Genomic DNA, 22,025 nt, shown 5'->3' with positions numbered 1-22,025 from the left:
CAAAGAGTCCTATATCACTTTAAATGTACCAGGTTTAAATATCCCCAAAGCTTTGTCATACACCAAAACCAATCAGATCCTGGTGTTCTGACTGGTCATTCTTTCAGCTGAGCAATAACTAATCAAGGTTGTTCTGTTCTAATACTTCATACAGTTCAGTCATATGGTCAAAAGTGATAGAAGCATCTGTATCCAGTACAAATTCCCACCACGTATATGACCATCCTAATGCAGGGGTGATTCTCTTTAATTTGTTTTCTGCAATAAACATATGGAGTTCAGAAACAGAGATCGGATTTGATTATTCCTTTTTACCAAAATCATAAGAGACTAATACAAGCTCAAAACACCCTAACAGTAATTAAGCATTTCATCACCAAGTTGTGACGTTTGAAGGGCTGATAATTCCGTGATACATTCTCCTAACACAAAATGTTTAATTTTTGTATTTAACAGAGTGTCACAGAGCATTTGTTGCAGCTATATATGGAAGAATTTTATTGCTATAAAATCTATAAAAACTTGCATTATTAGGTAAAAGGGAGAGAATTTTGTCTAAAGCAAGATTCTGCCTAGGGAAAGATTAAAAATCTGTCTGCTACAGCAACATATCAACATTGCAGGAGATAATAACCAGTTAGCCACCTTGAACTATTTCAAATGAGGTGTCTGCACTCAAAGGTTGTCTAGCAAAATCCCTCTGAAGGCCATTCCCTTATGGCTTCTCTGATAGTGTTTTCCTGAAGTATTTAATTATATGTAAACCTGTGCTTGTTTTGCTTCTCCAGAGCTGTTGACTTGTAGTCAATAAAGCAAGCACTCTTCCTCCTACTAAATCCTGTTATTGAGAGAATGACATTTTCCTCTGTTTGACTAGGGATCTTGTCTTCACCCAGGCTTCGTGTTGCCTTAGTGTCTTAGAGGACTAATGAAGGACTCAAGCTCCTAAAACCCTGTCTACTTTTTCCAGCCAGAATATTTAACAGAAGATCCTGTCTCTACCTTGGTATTTTGCCTTTGAAGCATCACTCCAGGGGTCACTTAATTGACAGATGCACTGGATAGGTTTAAAGCCTCAGTGGTTACCTGCTACTTAGATGCAAAGTAATGCAATTTAAATGATGAGTGTTTCCTGTTGCCACGACATCTCTGACTGCTTAGAACCAACCAAGTGGAAACACTTCATAGAGGGACCTCAGTGAATTTATGCTGTGAGAATCTGATGCCCCAGTACCCTGGGTCTCAAAGCAAGAGGTGTTTCTTTCAGAAACCAGTTCAGACATTAAAGATGTTTCTGGCCCAGCTGCTGAACATTCTCCTTTAGAACCAGCTTAATTCAAAATGCAGTGTGATTTAAGGCAGGCTACCAGACTTTGGTCTGAGGTGAGTAGGAGTTCATGCTGCCAGTTGTTAACACTCAGCTAGGGGAATATTCATCCTCTGCCAAAGAACTGTCAACTCTTAAACCACCCCAATGAATTTTTTTTTTTTTTTGTGCTTATAGTAAGGTTCCCCTTTAATGACACAATGCAAATCATCCATTGATAGCATCTGTAGAGGGATCTGATACTTCACTTCACTAACTCTCTTCCCCTCTCTGGTAGGAAAGGCAAAGGGCTGCTTAAGAACAGGTCTTATTAGGGTCCAATAGTAACTCAGGTAATTGCTAAATAGCAGTGCACGTTAAACTATACTGAGGTTAGAGAGAGCTAGAAAAAGAAGCAATTCCAAGACAAGGAAATTATAAAGCTTTTTTCCCCCTTTTTTTTTTTTTTTTTTTGCTTACATGCCTGCAGTGCTGCATAAAGTGCATGCAGAGTAGAGATGAAAATCCTAAAGCCAGTTAAATCTAAATGTGTCAGTTATTCTGAGGATGTACGTGCATCAACAAGTTTGTTTCATTTGAGATTCTGCTTGCTTTGTTTGGAGTAAAAATACAAGAAATGGGTAAATCAGAGTTTAAAACGTCTGGCACCATTTACTAAAGTAAACTTATTTCCCAAATTGTCACAGGGAAATGTACACTTCTTTTTGCTGTTGTTTTGATTTAGCTGTCAGGAGAGTCGTGTTTAAAGCCAGCCTTCCCTGCCTCATGGCCGAGTGTCTTTGTGTGCATTCCCTCAAGTTCACTTACTTTACTTTGAAGGTGGGCTGAGCATCGGAATCTGACGAAAGAGTGGGCTGTGCCCACCGTCCGAGGGAGCTCTTCCATTCCCCTCAATGACTACATTTGCTCGTGCAGTACACAGCAGCAGCAACAGTGTGGTGCTCTGGGTCTCCAGCTCTGCCCGGCAGACGAATCTCCAGCTCGCTGAACATCTGCAAGCCAAGTTTTTTATGTTGTCCTTTATGTGAATGCTGCCCAACTGCACCAGGAAAATGGGCACAGGGGATTATCTCTGCATTGCTATGAGCGGAGGGGCGCCGTGGGGCTTCAGGCTGCAAGGGGGCAAGGAGCAGAAGCAGCCTCTGCAAATCGCCAAGGTAGGAGCACGACAGAAAGATGTTGTTGCAGTTTTGTGGACACGGGTGACAGCACCACTTTGTTTAAATCCATCCTGCTTCCAGGGAAATGGTTGGTGTGGATCTTGTTGTGACGCTTGTTTGAATTCGCTAGCATGTTTTGCAGAGATTCTACAGGTGCTGATTCTGTTGGTTTCAATAGGATGGGATTATTACTTTTTGGTAGCTTGCAAGCGTTGCCAAAGTTTCATTAAATGCTGAGTGTTTCACTTGTGACATGATGTGTGCCTTTCAGCTCCTGTTTGCTTTGCTCTGTGGCTTTGAGTGCACTCGGCACAAGGCAAAACTCAATCTCATATTAGGAAATGCTGCTTCAGTCATCTATTTATGATAGTTTTTCTACTCTGGTCATAGAATAAATACAGCTTTATCATGAGAAAATGTTCTTACTATTTTGGGAATCCTGCAAAGAATTACACTGACTTATCTCTGGTTTTGGAAAGTTATCCAGTCTTAGAAGCAGCTTTAATAGATGCCAAACGTTCCCTCTTATATTTCATGAGCAACACTGAAAATTACTGGACACTTTATAAATTATCTGCACGTATAGAAGGAGGGCAAGACACACAGTAGAATTATAAATTTATTGACAATAAATTAAAAATAGGAACTGGTAGCCCCAACTTGCAAAAATAATATTTCAAAAGTAGTTTTGTTAAAAATCAGGGCTCACTCCAGGGCAACAGCTTCTCCCCTGGTGCAACAATGAAGATTTGTCACAGTTATTAAGGCTTATGTAACTGTATGGAGCTGCATTCTGTTCTCCTAGACAAGAGGGACAAATTTTGTCCAGAGCTCTGAGCTCAGCAAAATACCACTGGCTGAAACGGTACTGGGACTGATCATCATCCCATGAACTCTGCCTTGTTAAACTGAGGGAGAAAGTTTAAAATGTATCTTATCTCCTTTTAGTATCTTGGTAATGCAGTACACAGAATGTTTTGGTTTTACTTTGATACAGTATTTTAGATCAGCAGTTTAGTATTTAAGCTGTAACTTTCTCAAGCTGTCAATTAGTTAGTTATTAATTAGTTAACTTTAATGTACTGGATTCGTTCATTTTTTCACAAACAGCAGAAACAATAAATCTACCTCATTTTGTAAGAGAAGGTCCTTTTAGCTCCTCTGTCAAGAAAAGAATATCTTTCACGATTCTTTTCACTTATTTCCAGCCTATCGTATTAACCATATCCAGTAACAGAACTATGATTTATTGAAGGTCTGAATAATTTTTCTCATTCCTGTTGAGTTTTTTGTTTTTTCTATATTTTGCAAAACTTGAACGTGTTCACTTTTTTCCCTACCGTTAGGCAACTGTTGCTGTGCAAGTAAAGCCTCTGATAACAGATGGCAGTGGACTCCTGCCATCTAGTGAAAACTTGTAGCTAGAACTTTAAAAAATTGTAAGTAACGGTAAAAGGCAAGTGGCCTTGATTACATAAAACCAAAAGTAAAGAGCACAGCAGTTCGAACACAAGATTCTGACTAAACTTTAGTTTTCCTGATAATGGCCTATTCAAGGACGGTGGGTTTTTTTCATATTTGCATCCTAGACTGGGGCACTTAAGTCTGGGTTCTGTTTTAGGACTAAAGTTGGGACTTGATATACACAGGAACAGTTGTGCCTTACTTCTAACGGGAAAATCCCCAGGAAAATATACCCACATTTAGAAAAATAACAATATGTATTTTTAGAAAAAAAACACTGGTACAAGTTTGTTTTCCTGTAAATGGAAGTGAAGGCTTCAGCAGGGTTGCTTACCTTTGTTAGAGCAGAGGGAAGGGCACTCAGTCTCTGGTCATGAGTGGAGAAGTGATTGTGATACACATCTAAAGGGGAGATGGATGTGAAATGGAGGGAAATGAGATAATCCATTAAAATATGTCAGGACATAAAATTCCCAAATTCACACTTACCTACTCTCTGATAAAGGAAACATATTGTTTTTAAAGCTGATGGAATAAGTCACTGCAGTTCACTGCCAGAAGCAGCTTTTACCAGTTTGTTTTGTGCCTTTTAAAATAGTTTTATTAAATTTATAAAGAATATGTAAACCATCCCCCCCACTGCCTAACTCCTAAAGCATATATTCAAATAGCATTCCCACAGAAATCCATGAGAGTTTTGCCTGCAGTATAAATTATTTTCTTCCATTACCATGCAAAGTGTTAATGGAGAGATAAAGACAAACCTTTTACCAAAAACTATCTTGGTACTTTTTCACAAGCACTTTTGCAGATAAAATAGACAATTTCCATCAGCAAATAATTTTACAACCACTAAATTAGATTCAAGACTTTTCAGTAACTTTAGTTAGAGTGAGATTGCAACAAATGGATTTTTCTAAAGTATGAGAAAGTATCATTCTGTTTGTCCATTTAAAACCCTTATTCAAAACATAAATTTGACTCATTTTCTGTAAAAACATAAAAAGTGTTTAACAACTCTCCTCCTCTAAACCCTGGCTGTGTACACCAACTTACTTCGTGAAGTCCAGTAATGTTGCAAATACTTCATAACAACTTCTTTTCAGTTTAAAAAAATTTGCATGTTCTATATACTGTCCCAATATAACAGAAGGGCTTTAAAAGGAAATATTTTAAATACTATGCCCAAAGACATATGTGCTAAGAAGGTTATCTAATAAATGGATGTTATTTTAAAAAAAAAGTTTAATCATGAGTCCAAAGCTAAGGAAAACAGTGGTTATGTGCATCCCTTCACTAAATTGTGTCAGTGCTGGCCTGTAGGATGGCTGTACCAAAGCAGGAGATGGGAAATCTCAGTGTAGCAGTGACCCTAGGAGGATAAGAATTCAAATATATAAATATATATATATGTATATATAAATATATATATAAATATATATATATACATATATATATATAAAAAATATATAAAAGCAAAGCAACACATGATGTCCTTTCCATTTTACCATGGGATATATGAAAGAATATTTTTTTATTAATATCATTGTGGGTTTTTTCTTGAAAATATATTTGCAGTTTTTAATTTAAAATACATAAAAAATAATGGCTGGTTTTCTGAATAGCATTTGAAAGAAAGTCCTGTGATTTTTTCTATTAATACTTAACAATGAACTATGAACATAGTTTGTTATAACTATGTTATATACAGTGAAGTTATATCCTTTAAGAAGCATCTCTTTTACAACTGGTAATTTAATGGAGTTGTCCTATAGATGATTTAGATTTATATTCAACTGCAATGTGACTATTAAACTATCTTTGCAGGAGAGGTACATTATTCTCAGCATATTTGTTACCTGCACCAAACATAATTTGATGAACTCTTTGTTTGTATCTGTCAAAGTCTTGGTAATTTAAGTTTGGGAACTTAACCAAATAGTTCTAATACTTAAGGGAGCCAAGTTGCATGATTCAGATGTATAAGCACTTCAAAGGAAGTTCAGATTAGTATCCTAAAAGTAAAACTGAACAGATGCTTGCAAGGAGGCTTCTGCTGCTGCTTCCCAAATTGTAGCTTTACCTTTGGCTTAGTAATGACATGAGACAAATGGCTGCGTGGTCATTTTAGACTGGTGCCCTTGTCCATCAACGTGCTCAGATTTCAAGTCTCAGTTTCATCATTTTGGATTCACTGGAACTTGAAACAGAAAGTGAAACTCAAAGACTTGTGAACAACCTGAACCAACAGTGTGAAAAGTGGTGTCTGAACATGATTACTTAATACTGGATGTAAACGGAGGCGGGTTGTGTTGTGGTAGTTTGGCTTTTTCTCTGCATTTATCCAAAATACTTGACACATACCCCAAGAGGTTCTCATCAAGCTGACCTCTACACTTTGTCTAGCAGAAAAAAAAAAAACGGGGTGAGACATGTTAGTGCAGATATGCTTTGGATCCTGAGGTAAGGCAAAGCACATCACAGTCACATACATATGTGTAATGTATATATTAGCAAACAGTTGGTCTATCCACGAAAGACATCACAGCTGCTGGGCTTAAGGAAACCTTTTAAAGTTGTTATCATGCTCTTACATTGTCATCCCTGGCAAATGCTTACACTTGCAGGCAGGTAAATGAGGTTAGTAAAAGCAGGATTTTCCTCTCCACCACTGTTTGGAATTGCAGTTCTCAGTGTGCTGGATGAAGGCTCAGCACTGCGCTGACACGACCCTGCTGATACTGCCTTGTTTTTATCACTTGACATTTCAAGCAGGATTTGAACTCAACTTTATGCAATAGCAATCAGCAGAACAAGCCATGTTTAAAACATGCTGGTTGAACTTTGGCAGCAAAGGAGGGGAGTTTAGAGTCAACCTACATGATTTTAAACACAACTTGCCTTACTTGGCCTGTATTTAAAACTGTTTGTTTAAATTTGCTGGCTAATACATTTCCAAACATAGTTTGTTTCTGCAGCCTGGACAGACTCTTATTCTCAAATTCACCCTTCAGACCATCTGACACAGCTGGTATTTGCTGATATTCAGAAAACCCCATAAGGCATATTTACATATTCTTTTACACAAGGAGTTATGTGGAAAGTTGTGGGTTTATCTATCTTTTCTGGAGAGGATTTTGACTGTGTTACAAGCCTTGACCCAATTAAATAACCAATACACTTTTGGATGTGTTTAGATGACATAATTCAGCTTTTATTTAAGTAACTTATAAAACTTCCATTGACAGACTGGAAGATGCTGGGCTTTATGGAGGTTAATTTAATTTATTTTGCAAAATAGAGGAACAAAGTAAGGTTCCCCAAATCTAGCTAAAATAGACCACTGGTAAATAACTGTTCTGAAAAATCTGCAAGTGCTAGTTAGAAAAGTAATGAAGAAAAAATATTCATACACCTTAACCACCAAAGGTTTACATGTTCTTCTAAAGGTTAGGGCTCTGTGTTCCCTACTTTCAAACTTTTGCATTCCAGCCATTGTGCCAGTGGAAACGTTTAGTACTGGAGTCCCATCTAGCTGTTTAAAAGCTGCCCGCTGAACAAGCACATGAGTGTATACCCTGTTTTGGATATACAGGACTACATACCAAACTGCTTTTGGCACGCTTCCTACAGTATTTAGGCAAACACAAGCATGTTTTGGATACATGGTATTATTCGTTTCTGCTTATTTCCAATTGATGCTTTTCCAACTCTCACACTAGGCAAGTTTTCAATGGAATAGAATGAACACCATAATTCACACTGATTTAAACTAAACAAACTAAAAAAACCAAACAGTGTATTCCTACTAAATTAGATTAGCTGCTTTGTATAGAGCTTTGCTTCATTTTGTAGTTTCTTTGCTGGAAACATTTAAATTACACTGCAAGACATTATTACTTGTCATTGTTCTGTATTTTCTGCCATTGCATTCTTATTGTGAATGTGAATGTAATAGTAAGACTTCTGGCCAAGTTCACATTAAAATATCACAACAGGAAATGTTATTTACAGACTCCTCTAGGATTGTGTCAGATTGTTTGAGAGGACACAGCTAACAATTTATGATTTATGCATATCACAGAAGGGTTTTCTTTCAAATGCAGAACTCAGTGTTCTTCCTATTTGCAGCAGAAATATTTAGAGCAGAAATTACTATAAGGGACCATATTTCATAAGTTAAGTGCTTAGCACTCTATAAAATGAGATGGATTAGCAGAGATAGCTTCAGCTTTAGGAGGAATAATTGTGTGCACGGAATTAGCTATGGACAAAAATGATAACATTTAGATTGCAACCAGTATTCAGGAGCACTGTTCATTGGCTGGAACAAAACTGGCAGTAAAAAAACCCCTGGATATCAGCTTGAAGGTTTTAAATTTCAAACCCAATGTACACAAGTTACACAGTGCATTTCTTTTTCTGTAATTTTTCCCATCGGCACTGTTTCATTAGAATCTGTAGGCCATAGTCAGTGGCAATGTTAGGATGAGACTAATGCACACTTAGACTGGAACACTTCAGTGTGCACCAAAATCAAAGTGCTGTGTTTTAATTACCTGCCAATACAACCTGGTGTTGAGCATGAAGGCCAAAAATCTTCAAAACATCACAGCACCTTGCTGTCAGTGAAGAGCAAAACCAGTGAAAAGTGGCTGCCTTATTTGTTGCCTATGTGGAAGGTAAATTCTAACAAAAATCTGGCTCTAAGCTCGCCAGAGACAACAGCTTTAGACCCTGAGCTCTCTACCATGCTGCAGTCCTGGAGACAGCACAGACTGTCCCTCTCTTGTCTAGCAGGGAAACTGTATGCAAGTTGTCGTTCTACTTTATAGAAATATATTTTGAATCCTTTAAGTCTCCTTCTTTGTTTTACATCTCCTTCCTACATCTGGGACTGGGCACTGAATGCATGGGTAACCTTTTGCTTCAAAAGAGTTATGTAATCCTGGACTGAGTAGCTGTGGAATCATTATTTTATAAACTTGCCTTTTTGTACGTATATTTTAGAAATATGGTCCTATTTAGGAAACTGGTTGCTTTGGGTTTTGAAGGCATGTTTTATATTACAGTTCATTAGCAGATGAACTGGTGATGGGTCAAAACTATGAAGAAAGCAGATAAACTGTAGTGTTCTATACTGTTGGTTTCATTTGATATGTTCTCTATAGCATAAACATGCCACGTATGGCATAAATTTTTGCTGCAATATTGAATTACCAGAAAGTTTAAAAAAAAAAAAAAAGTAAGACACCATATGTCCGGTGTGGCACTTTACAATAACAGAAAGAAAAGCAAACAGAATGACATGGGAACATAATTTAATAAGACTAAATTTGCCCTTCCTAGTACTCTCTACCTAATACAGGAATACCAGCAACTGCTTTTTGTCTGAAGGCAAAGGTGGCAAAAAAAAGAGGTGGTTTTAAAAACCTAACAGTTGAAATTGCACTAAAGGAAGCCTTAACAGAGGAGTTACTTTTTTTTTCCCCATGAACTCAATGGGAGCTTTGCCATTGACTTCAAAGGGCAAAGGATTGGGCCTTAGTATGTATAATATAGTGCAGTTATTTAATTAGAAACAGATATCATGAATAAAAATCCTCATTGGGAAGGGTGTAGCAGATTTTGCTATGGATCTATTTAGTACAGGTTTCTGTGTCTAGCAGAAGTCATTCCTTTCTAAGGAACAAAAAACCACCTTAGACTTTGGGGTATTGTGATAACACTGTTACATAATGTTAACATTCATTCAAATTATTTGGCAACAGTACATTTCATTTCCAAGCTGTCTTGGACGTCTTGGTGAGGACAAAGATACTCACTTGACCTGAAGACATTTCAGACTGCTTATTTGTAAGAGAAAGAAATGATCACTAATAGTACAGCGTAGACTGACAGTACGAGAAGCCAGAGCTCATTTATTTAAGGACTGATACTGTATCGATGTAAGCTGAGGAAGAAATTTAGACAGTGGGCATATCCCTCAGCTGCAAATGTTTACTGGTTGAAGGCACTCCTTGTAACTGCCCTCTTGCTTTCTTCAACTCTGCAAACAGACAGACCTGTGTTGGCTGAACGGTATTTCCTAAACAATTTAGATTTCAGGGCTTTGCTAACTCACCTCATTTTGCCTGTCAGCTCAGGCAACAGTCCTACGAGCAGTTTATCTGTCAGATTTGAAGTGTAGAAACCCCTGGGTTAGGAAAGGAAGCAGGAAAGGGAGAGGAGTGCCAGGCAGCTGGGGGTGACAACCTTTTCAGCAGGCGCAGCTGTGGCTGGACAAGTCAGTAACTCCTTGGCACACCCATCTCGTATGTATGTATCTCCAACAGTTTAACTGGCATTCCATTGGAAAGGCTCTAAGGGTCCTGCTTTTCATCTACAAGAAAAGCATCTCTGTGTGGAATTGTGCAACAGTAACTGCAATGGTTGTCTGTACCTGTGTAACAGAAGGTATTTCCAAGATGTTCTGCTATCAAGGGGAATCACGTCATGAGTTCTAACAGCTTTATTCATCCACCACCACTGAAACAGTCATCTCTCTATTTATCTCTCTAAATCCTTGTCTTTTCTGCCAGGAATTCTTGCTCTGCCTTATCTTATTGTTCTCTCTGTAGTACTTTTATTTAAATACACAATTACAACTACTTACTTAAACATCAGTTTCAGTGAATTCACTGAAAATTGTGGGCAAGAATGCCTCTGACTTCAAACCTTGTTATTTGGTTAGAATAGTGTCCACCACTTCCATTGGATTTCCTTTGGACTGAAAGAAATACAGGAAACTTTCTGCTTTCATGAACTCTCTGAGCACAGAAATCTCTGAACTACTAGAGCTTAACAGATGTGGCTGGAATAGAGTGATCAGCATTTTGTTCCACAAATTACATTTTCCTATTTTGCAGAGATCACTTCAAAGGCCAGCTGCCATAAGGCACTGATTTAATTACAGAGGATGCATATGGAAGTAATCTGAAAGGGATAAATAGCTTTCTATATTATCATATATTCATAATGAGCTTTCTTCATGCTGAAATAATACTTGCAGGTTGGATAGTGTAAGACTCACTTGCAAAATCCTTAAAATTAGGAAAAACTATCATTAAGCATGGATGTTTTAAGCAAATTCCGACATGTGATACTATTTAATGCCTAAGATCCTTATGAAGGAGCAGCTGTTAGACATCCTTCATAGAAAAAAAGACCAAAGTTTCAGAATGGTTGGCTTTCCAAAAAAAAAAAAAAAAAAAGGGATACCCAGGAAATTAGAAGTGTTTCACCTAAATTTTCCATCAGTGGAATAAGTATATTATGCTGATCTGTATAAAATAAGCCATTCACGAAAGTGGAGAGTTGCATTATAGAATACACAGTAAGATTACATCATTAGCTTTTGAAACAGAATTTTAGTATTAAAGTTGTTATCTCATGGTATCCATACTGTTAGTCAAAGTCCATCTTTGGATGCATTGTGCATTTTTGGGGGCATCTGAAGGAAGGTACTTGACATTTGAAAATCACAACTAGGACACTCTTTCCTGTGGAGCCTCCCAGTCCCTTTGGCAAATGAGTTAGTGGTGTGCCTTTATGTCCAGTCTAAATAATCACCCTTTCACAATACTGACATTATTGATTATCACTAGATGGTGCTCTTCACAGTCCCCAAAATCACAGGTGAGTGAACGTAAAGACAGTTCTGCCTTGGAGAAATTTTAGTTCAAAGGCTTAATGTTTTCTTGCTGAAGCTGAAAGTATCGTTCAGCTCAGCTCCCCTCAGACCACATAATTTTAAAGTGTAGAATTAATGCCCTCAGGAAAACTTGTATATAAACCAAGTCAAGAATCACAGAATATCAATTAATCAAAATCATAACATCAAATTAGTAATTCCAAATCGTTCTTTCACTTCTACTTACTATTCCCTGCACACAAATAGAATGTAATCCCCTTAAGGAGGGCTCCATAAATTTGTACTAGGATTTGACTTGTGGTTTCATAACGCTATAGTTAGGACAAATTTTGATCTTAGAAAAAACCTGACTAAAAAATATTTCAGTGGTACTTTAGAAGAAAGAGGCAGTTGTAACCCTTTAAAGAGAAAACAAAAATATTTCTGCACCTATTTGACACCATATTATGAACATTAAATAGTAATATTACACACAACTATTGATTACATGCAGTGAAATAATAATTAAAAAGAGTATAAAAAATATTATCTCAAACCTTGCTTTCTTCCAGCCCAATATGACAGCCTGAGCAGACAGGGCTGGGAGCCCTGGAGGTGTAAGAACTCTCCCAGGGCTTGTATCCAATTTAAATCAAAATTTGAACTATATTAAAATAGTGTTTCTAATAAATTCCTCATTATCCTTTCTCTGCCCTCACTTTTAGTCATTACTTCAGTCTGTAACATTAGATCTTCATTTTACTAATTTGATGAAGAATGGACTCCCATGAAGCACACCGAATCCAACACTGCATCATTCACCACCTATGGTGTTGGAAATCTACCTGAGTTTTGCGGCTTAAGCCCATTTTCACTCAAATAGTTTTAAATTAACAGATCAGTACAGGTGTGATCTAACTAAATTTTTCATGATTGAATCTTCATTTGAAGGACCCTGATGCAGCTCCTAAATGTGCTACATTCTTAAGTCATTTTCCAGATCCCCAGGATAATGTTACCAAAGTATTTCATGGCACAATTTGTGACTATGGAAAGGGTTTGACTTTAAATCCTCTTATCATTCTAGATTCAGTCTTCTTCCTCTATATTTACAGGAACAGTAAGAAACAATGCAATGAATCTAAATGTAGTGAGAGGCCCATGAATGCCTCTTTTTCTACACTGGCAAGAACAGTACAAAGGCTACAATAATTAAGCCTGAGGAGGTAGTTACGGCTGTGGCCTGTCATTTTTTTAGAGTTACACTATGAACAAACAGAGCACTGAAATGCATGGCCTGAGAACAATAGTGCCCAGCCCCACCAGCCTTCTGGGTCACTCACTGCTTGTTTGCTTCCAGGCCTGATTTGCATAAGAGGCCTGGAAAAGTTGCAGAGATTGGGAATTAGCACAAATTGATATTGGCTGCTAATTGACTCAGGCAAAAACTAAAGATGCACTGACCTGTTAAAATCAGACTTGAATTCAGGCCTCTGGATTCCTGAATCATCCAGCACTGAAGAATTAAACCCTGGCATGGTTCATCAGCTGCTGGGCCCTGGGATAAAAATAGACAGGCAGAAACAGGATAATGTTTTAGCATTATCAGCTGAAACTGAAAAGGCTGGGAAGGAAGCCTTCCTCTTATGGAAAATGCTTTCTTCTCGGGTGTTTCGGGTGTTGCCACAGGCAACGGCATGGCAATCGAGCTCACCAAAAATAAGGGGTAAACCAAATCTTTCCCCAAAACCTTTTTCTGCGCTAGACCCAAATACTTTTTTAAAGATTGGAAAATACTCATTGTTCCATGTTTGTATGCAAGTGTGTTCCATCAAGAGCAAGGAACACGATTTATTTCAGTGACTGGATCAAATGTGCCGGATGCAGACACAGTGATTGACAGCTGTAGGAGTTATCTACTGCCTCAGCCCCATGCAGTGCCTCTCTTTTCTGATATCCAACTAAAAAGCTTCTTCCAATAGCTTTCCATCAGACAATTTTGAGAAGAAATGATATGTTAGGAAGTCCTCTCTGATTTTAGAGGTCTGTAGTAATACAGAAAGTTGTGTTCACCTATGGGGATTCACATAACCTCATGTTATATCTGTATGACACTTAAAGCAAAAATTACACTTGGGCCAAGTGGGTTTAGTTTCATTTAAAAGTTTTCTTGGGACTTTTGTGGATTTCTTCAGTTTTACATTTGCAAGATGCTCTCAGGCCAGGTGATATTTTCATGTGCTTGGGTTTCCTTTTGGCCATTTGACTTGGCTCACACAGGACTGGTGTACCTCTAGTTTGTCCATCATTTTAACACAGTCACACCCTAAACCAGTATCTCAAATAGAGATCCTGACACAGCTGCACTTGGCTGGTTTTGACTCGTTTCTTCCATGCTAAAAGAAGGTACAATACTCTCTGACGCAGTGACATTAAACTGCTTTCGCTGTGTTTTTTGAATTAATTGTAAAAGTTAATAAGAAAAAGGTAAGTTTCAGGGCAAAATAATAAAGAGTAAAGGAAACTTGACACTGATTCTAACACTGAATTTAATTTATGGAGGTGCTGACCTGTGACACCTTTTTAAAGACTACATAATCCTTAAAAAGTGTGCTTCCCAGAGAAACTTGAGGAGATACTAGCAGTTCATATAATAAGAACTTTCCCTCAAAATTATATTAGTAAGAGGTGTCAGCAAAGTCTTCTGAGGCAATCTGAGTCAGTGTATATTCTTTCAGGTGAAAAAGAGTACTGTACATGTTTACATTCCTATTCTGTTGCTTAAAATGTCACTCCTGATCTTCAGTCATTTTTTAAATGACTCCTTACATCACCAGTGCGCTGAAAACTCTGTTTGACTATAAGGGTTTCTTAAACAGCTAAAATCAGTGCTATGAGATAAGGAGCTACACAACCCATCAATTATTAATGTATATAGTAATTTGAATTGTAGGGAAGCACTTGCTCAGGAAACAAATACAAAATTATGGAACCAAATCACAAATGTGTCTTCTCACTTTTTACCTGTGCCTTCACAAGCTCCTCCTGGCCTCTACTCCCTTTGTTTGGTGCTTGGCATTTGGAAAAATGCTGCAGATCAGGGCTGACTTTGACATTACCAGGGCCTTTCTGACACTCTTTTGAAAAATCACCCATGAATGCCATGCTGTCATATTGCCAGATGTTTCTTCAGCCTGCTTTTACTTTCACAAATAAACTCTGAAAGCAGCACAGTGCATATGAGAGGAGAAGGCAGTGATGTCCATTTCCTCTTCTGCTTTTGTCTCCTGTTTTAAAGTTGGTATTTGACCTTTGTTGGGAGTTGATGCACTTTCCATAGGGAAATGCTACATGGAGGATTTTGGGTTTTTAGCTGCCACATTCTTCCTTTCAGAAGTACTTACAAAAGGTGCCTCTTGGTACAAGATCCAGTTGTTTCTTGCCTTCCTATGCAGTGTTCACTCTAAAAATAAAATTATGAGGATCTGGCACATTTTAGGATTTATACTTTCCAAGGTTACTTGGAGGTTCCACAACAATGCAGCCAAGTCGGATGCATCATTTAATAGTTGAAAAATATGCAGGATATCTTGGAGCAAAGTTGGAGCAACAGTAGCCACACAAAAAGAAAAGGAATGCTGCTATCCTAGAGTAAAACAACTAGGGCTATCTGAAATCTTTCTATGACCATGTTGGGGTGAAATCTGATGGCAAGCAGGTATTTTATAGCCACATATTAATTTTCTTGAGCATTATGAGTGATTAAATTAAATCCTTAAAATGAGAAGCTCTTTCATGTGCACTTATATTTTCCAGATGCTTGATACAGTTGAGATTATCTTGTTCATTTGCATGTGCTTGTTTCCTTTGTTGTTATTTTTAGGAAATTCTTTAAAACATTATTTTCTAACATCTACTAAGATTTGAAAATATTTTTTATCTTAGTCTCATAGTATTTTTCTGTTATCTTTCTTAATCCTTATTTCTGTTATTTATAGTCTTGGAAGAAACCAGGATTTAATTTAAACTGATTAAGCAAGTAGGAATTTTGTCCTAGGCTTCATCCCCACTCATCTGAGGGAATCAGCAACATCAGTGATATTTATCTGTCATATTTAGCAGTATGGATTTATAAAAATTACATCCATGCTAAAAATAAAAGCTGTGCCTCAACATAAATAATACCACTTCAAATGGTGATATTTTCCAAGGCCCTTCCTCCTTGACAGAACCAATGTTGCAGAAAGTCAACGCTGTGTATTCAGCACGTGGCCATTCCCTGCAGAGTCCGTCCCTCAGTGATCCTGGCAAGAAATGTGCACTTGGGGGTTCTGACCCTCTGCAGGAATTTCACTTCTAAAAAATATTTTAAACTAAACTTCCAACTCATGCCTATGATCTAATGGCATCAGTTACCCTGCATCCCTTTCCTCTGTGAAAGGTTTGTTAGGAAAATGTTACTTTAGCTCCCAGAAGGAATACACAGGGCTGCTCTTGCTATAGGATTGATGCTTTTCATGAATGTGTGGGCTGCAGCCTTCTGTGTATGGAACTGCATCCTTGACTTAGCAGATGTCTTAAAGCTGGCACAGATCTTGGGAAAAGATCATGAAAGTACTTCAGGATCTACTTGGGGTGAGAGATGCCATATTATGTTTGTGTTAGTACATAAAAATAATAATTCAGAGGAAGAAAATTAAATAAAATCATAGAAAGTGTATGCCAAAGATCTGCTTGAAACAATACTCCAACTTCTTATATTAAGAATTGTCAAAAACGGCAGCATTAAAATAAAAACCAATTGGCTCCTTCCCAGGCTCCATGCCTTTTGGATTTCCTTAAAAATTCAATCTTTACAGTTTCTGAATAATGCAACCATTGTAATTCAAGGACGCTCCCCTGCTGCTTTTGATTAATTTAACAACACAGAAAAAGTCTGCTGTAGCTCCTCTGGTAATATAAATACCTGTTACAAAGGATTCTGTTGTCTCCACCTCTCTAATAAACTATAGTGTCAGGGGTTCAGAGCTAAATGGATGGCAATACAACTTAAACAATTCATCTCTGCTTAAGTGTCTGAATTAATATCAGGGTTTTTTCCTCTTCAGCCTTTAACTAATTTATAACTCTATTCTTACCTTCCTATATAGGTAACAGATCCAGTGATATTTTAATTTGCATGCAATCACACATTTTACACTTTAAAAATTAATATCTTGAAAAGAATGTACCTATAGCCAGATATCTTAAAGAATCCCTGTAAAATAACTGTGACTATCTGCCCAACTTCAAAAAACCTATTGTGAGTCTCATGACAAATGCGACTTTCCTTACGGTACCAGCTACTGGAATCTGGTTCTTACTAGAGTTTCAGCTTTCATTAAAATTCAAGTCCATTTCTGGATATCCTGGATTGCAAAGTGATCCCACCCCCAAGGGGGAAAACACCCCAAGTAATCCCAAGTTTTTCAATGTTTCAATCTTTTTTCATGTGGTACTAGATAAACTGGTATTTGCTGGTTGCAGGGCTAATGGAATAAGCTTGGCAGGCCCACAGTCTGAGAACAAAATGCCCAGTGAGGACACTTAAATACCTGTTACAGCTTCTACAGACAGAAACTGAGTAGTACAACAAAACTGCTTTTAAAAAAACAGCGGCTTTCAGAGGTTACAGAGGTTACAGAGATTGTCACAGCGAATTATGGCACGTAGATATTTTCCCATATCCTAAGAGCATGTGAATTCTCTAGCATTCAAGCATTCCTTTTGGGAATTGCAGAGCACTTTAATAGAAATTGCTGTTAGCTTACTTATACAATTACATACTCCTGAACTGTTTTCACTTCACATAAATATTAAAAACTCATTTGTTTAAACTAATTTATTTAAAACTATTAAATAAAAGGAAATCAAACAGTTTTCAAGCTGTTTCTTACAGATTTCTGGTAAACTTGCTGCTCCTTTGACATGTTGCATGTGTTGTTTCAACAATGCCCCTACATGTGAGTGTATATACAGATGCTTTAGGCTAACATTAAACAATGTTCTATAGCTAGGACTGTTTTTGTAGTCCAAATAAAGTAGGTAGTGTTTTTATAGCTATCAATTCTTGGGTTATGGAGAATGTCTTCAAATAGAAATAGAAAGAGGTTTATCTTTACAAACAGGTCTCATTCCCTTAAAAGGAAGTTGTTTCTTTTTTCTTCTGCTTCTTTGGAGAACTGACTACAAACTGGGAATGGTTATTGTATGACTCATTTGGGAAGAATAGCTACAGTGTAAAAAGTTCAGAAGGGATTTTAATAAAACCAAACCAAGTTATCTTCTGTTTCGGGCATGATAAGGATAGTTTTAAAGAGCAAAATATTAAGTTTTTCAGAATGCTGTAAGTCAACCTAATACTGTAGTGTTTTGAAGGGAAGGGGGAAAAGGTCAGGAAATACTAAAACATTTTCCCCTAGTTTCAGTTCTATAGATAAGACAGAAATCCCCTTTCTTAAGGAAATTCTAATTTACTTTATTCTGATCTGGCCTAGCCTGACATTGAGCTCCTGCATGCACCAGGACAGATCACTCACTGCCAAAGCCCGACATCGAGCTTGGGAACGATGCCTTCCTGAGCTGTGCACAGATAATGGGACTTTACTACTGCAGCCCACGTACTTCAGCTACTGGGAAATTCCCCCAAACCCCAACACTGTCAGTCAAACTGTTAAAAATTACAAAATTATTTCAATAAAACAACATTAATACTGTGCACAGTAGAGACTGCCAATGCTACAAGTAAACATTATTGTATTACTCCCTGCATTGTTTTCCCTGCAATGTCATAAAGGATACAATAGTAAAGTTAGGACAGAAGAACTTCTGTTACTATTTATGATTCAGCATCCTTTCCTCACAGCCCTCATCTTAGTTTTTACAGTTTTATAAATGAAACTGTGTCTTCAGCATGCCACTTAAAGTCCTGCTTCTCTTTGTGCTGCAGCACTCAAGTATCCTGTCCTTCAGGGGGAAAAATTGGGGTTATGTCTCATAAAGCAAAGTTTTAACAGGGTTTGTGATTTGTTCATTTTAGGAATATGCACTGAAAAAGTGCAGGCTAGCTGATGTGGTAGCTGGGGGAGGGATGCTGACTGTTTAGCAAGTGTTCCATGCAAATCATGGAAAAACGCAAATTTTTTTCAAGTTCAGCACTAGCTATTTGCATATTGCTAATCTAGCAAGAGAATTTTATAAGATTTTTATTTTCTTTCTCCTTAGTGTACGTATACTGTAAAGAAATTTGCCGCATTTGTCCCTCGTAGTCAAGGCACATTCCCTTAAATTTCAGACTATTACATGGTTTTGGGTTTGAAAGTTCATGTCCAATGTTGGCCATTTATATAAAGTTTCCCAAAGTGCTAGTAGCATTTTTTTTTATTATTTTCTCATGCTTGAAGTACTATGAAACTTTTCCCTGAATGTTTCTCCTAAGATTGCTCCAACTGAGGCTGAAGTTAATAGAAAGTGACCAAGTGATTTCAATAGGAGTTTCACATTTGGAAAGCAAAAACACAACTGTATTTTGGCAATACTGTTGATGCATCTGAACTCCCATTCCTAGGAATTTTACGGGAAAATGCTGAACATTTCAAATTTCCATGAGGCTAACTCCATTTGAATCTTCTTCTGAATATATCTAGAATGTCCTGTAGTCTTCAAAGCTAAGTTTTAAAAGAAAAATGCTTCCAGGACCTCTCCACCCCACTTCCAACTTGCTTGTGTTGGACCATTTGGGAATGTCCTGGCCAAACAAGGTTCATGGATGTGTCACAAGCACTCAGTTTTCTGGAAGGAATGATGACGCTATGCTTTACAGTCTAGCCCAGGCTTTACAGTAGAGCTCAGACATGCACTGCTGATGCTTTATGAGGTACCTTTGATGATGAGAGATCTACAGGCACAGCCATAATTTACCACTGCAGTAGACCATGGATAGACAAAATATAGAATTTGGGTATTTTAATGGATTTTAAAAAAAATATATTTTGTAGACCTCGCATTAAAAAAAAAAAAAAAGTGTGGGTGAAACCGTTGTTGCTGATGCTGCTGTCCCAAAGTGCTGCTCATTGCAGGGACCTACAAGGTTGCTGTTTGGGAGGGGTGATCAAGGGTCCTGCTGCTGGGAATTGGAGGCCAGCTGCGATAGGAGGCTCCTCCTTGACAATAGTCTGGAGAGTGCTCTGCCTGATAGTGAGGGGAGTGACATTTCAACAGACTGCAAAAGAGAATCTTTTAAAGGCCTACCCTGGACCTGGTTGCCAGGGAGCTGCAGGAGGGAGAAGGCTGGCAGCAGACAGGGAAACAATTCAGCTGAATTCAATTAGAGTGCATCAGTAGAACTAAGTGAACTATTAAAATAAACAGTTTCCCTAAATCAGAAAGGGTTATAACGACAGAAATTGGAGCCTTTACAGATTTCTTTATACCATAGTGAGCTATTAATGCTTTCTAACATGAGCCACTGCATTGCACAGTTGCAAATGTGCTGAGGACATGATTGTGTTTAGGGTTGCACACGTGGCAGAGACCCACCTTGGCCCCTCTGACATTGGTCATTTTTCAGGATCCACAGCAGGCAGAGATGCAGCAAGGCTCTTTTCCCCACAGAGACGGAGCAGCTGCTGCCTTGGATTGTGGATCAAAGGGAACCAGAAGTAATGGCATGAGAGAACAGGACTGTGAGCAAACCCTTCCTTTCTTCCTCTGCTGAGGACTTCTGCTGAACACCCGCAGAGAGGGCAATGGTTCCTCTGGTAGAATGACTCCAGATTTTTCAAATATCCTGATCAAACCACTGGCCAGGATATAACCCTAATCGAGTAGAAATAACACAACACTTTTCTAATGCCTTCAGATATCCTGGATCAATTTTCCTCTAAGTGCTACCTAATTGATTTAATGAGAGAGATTTTCTTGATTTAAAAGGAAGCTTCCTGAGTATTTCCTGGACTGTAGATTTAATTTGTTTGGCATTGGTAAAGGTATTCATCAGCAAGCAAACACCTAATTTTAATTTGTAACAGCCATTACACTTTATACTAAAGCCAGAGATTTAGGAAGAGCTGGGTGTGAGAAAGTACTGCTTGCAATTGAGACAAGTGGGTCCTTTGAGCAATATAGGAGTGCATTTCCCTACTGCTTAGACTTCCTTGATAGTAGCTTTTGCAGATAGTTATGTCTAAGTGAAAAATCACGGTGAAAAAAACATAGTAATACACGGCAATAGCTATGAGAAGAGCACACACTGAAAGAGATTGCTAGGTCATATATTCAAGGGAATAGTACAATGTCCAGCAGAGACAACAGACGTACTTACTAGTGTTGAATAAAGAAGTACCTTGGTGTTTAGGTGGTATTCTGGAATTATCATTTCCTGCCAAAAAGAGGAAAAGAATAATGAAGATAAACACAAGTTAACAACCAGAAATAAAGGAAACAAGCCTATCAAAAATAATAGGGCAGGAAGCAGCATACATTTTGTATATGATAACCCCAAAGAAAGTCTAGTGATAGTCCATAAAACTGTTACCTCAAACAGCTCTGGAATTTGCAGTTGAGCTCCCATTTCCTTCAAAGGTTCAAAATGACAAGTTTCTCCAAAGCAGGGTTCTCAAAGCTTGCGAGAGGCCAGTGGTTTAGTTTATATTTTTCCTACTGCAAAGCAAATGACTGACAGAGGTCAAGCATACAATTTGAAAGTTAAGTCCTTTCCCCGAGTCCCTTTCCTGCCTCCCCTTAGTGCTCCACTCTCTTGGTTTCTGAGTTCTCCTATTCATTAGTTGGCAGCCTCAGCTCGTGGCACCACAAATTTACACACAGCACCACCAGAACTCCAACTTGGTGTATTTTGAAAGCCTAAATTTAAACCAACCCCTATGGGAGAAAACTTAATGAATACTTTTGCTGGAGGAAAATCTCCACGCTCACAATATAAAATATCTTTTTCCTGCTTTTTTGCACTCAGAAGCAGAAACCTAAATTGTTTAAAAGATTTTTTTTTTTTTCTCCAAGTAATACCTTTTTTGGTTATGGACCAGTGGTGCTGACAAATAGCCAACTCTTGCCAGGAGCTAAACTGCTAAATGTCAATCTAGTCCATTTTTGACAGTACACATGCAAGATATGGCCACAGCTGTAAAACAACATTTTTAGCATGCTCCTTAGAATATCTAAAATCAAAACTGCAAGAAAAAGCACAGCGAGTTTCAAAGCCTGTTGTATAGCTGCAATAATTACTTCTGAAAGAAAATAGCCTGATGCACAGAACAAGAGCGACAGCAGGTTCTATTAACCAAAGTGTACTCTAAAAGAGCTAAAGATGCAGTACAAACCAAAAATTCAAAAAATATTATTCACA

At 37.8% G+C, this 22,025-nt stretch overlaps 1 protein-coding gene across 2 annotated transcripts in view; it reads left to right on the top strand.

The window, feature by feature from the left end:
- The first annotated feature begins 2,185 nt into the window (after window positions 1–2,185).
- The window catches only part of SYNPO2 (synaptopodin 2), a 79,093-nt gene continuing 59,253 nt past the window's right edge, over window positions 2,186–22,025 (top strand). Inside the window, exon 1 of one of the 2 annotated variants that reach the window (XM_042048564.1) lies at window positions 2,186–2,484. In XM_042048564.1, coding sequence (XP_041904498.1) covers window positions 2,356–2,484 — 129 coding nt within the window. In that variant the 5' untranslated portion in view covers window positions 2,186–2,355. The remainder of the gene's footprint in view (window positions 2,485–22,025) is intronic. The other variant, XM_042048563.1, reaches the window with a different exon arrangement.

The sequence above is a fragment of the Corvus kubaryi genome, unplaced genomic scaffold (genome assembly GCF_017639235.1).
Source record: "Corvus kubaryi isolate FWS band 111438036 unplaced genomic scaffold, C.kubaryi_AGA036_p1.0 67, whole genome shotgun sequence".
Lineage (NCBI taxonomy): Eukaryota > Metazoa > Chordata > Aves > Passeriformes > Corvidae > Corvus > Corvus kubaryi.
This window is presented reverse-complemented; position numbering and strand designations above follow the sequence as displayed.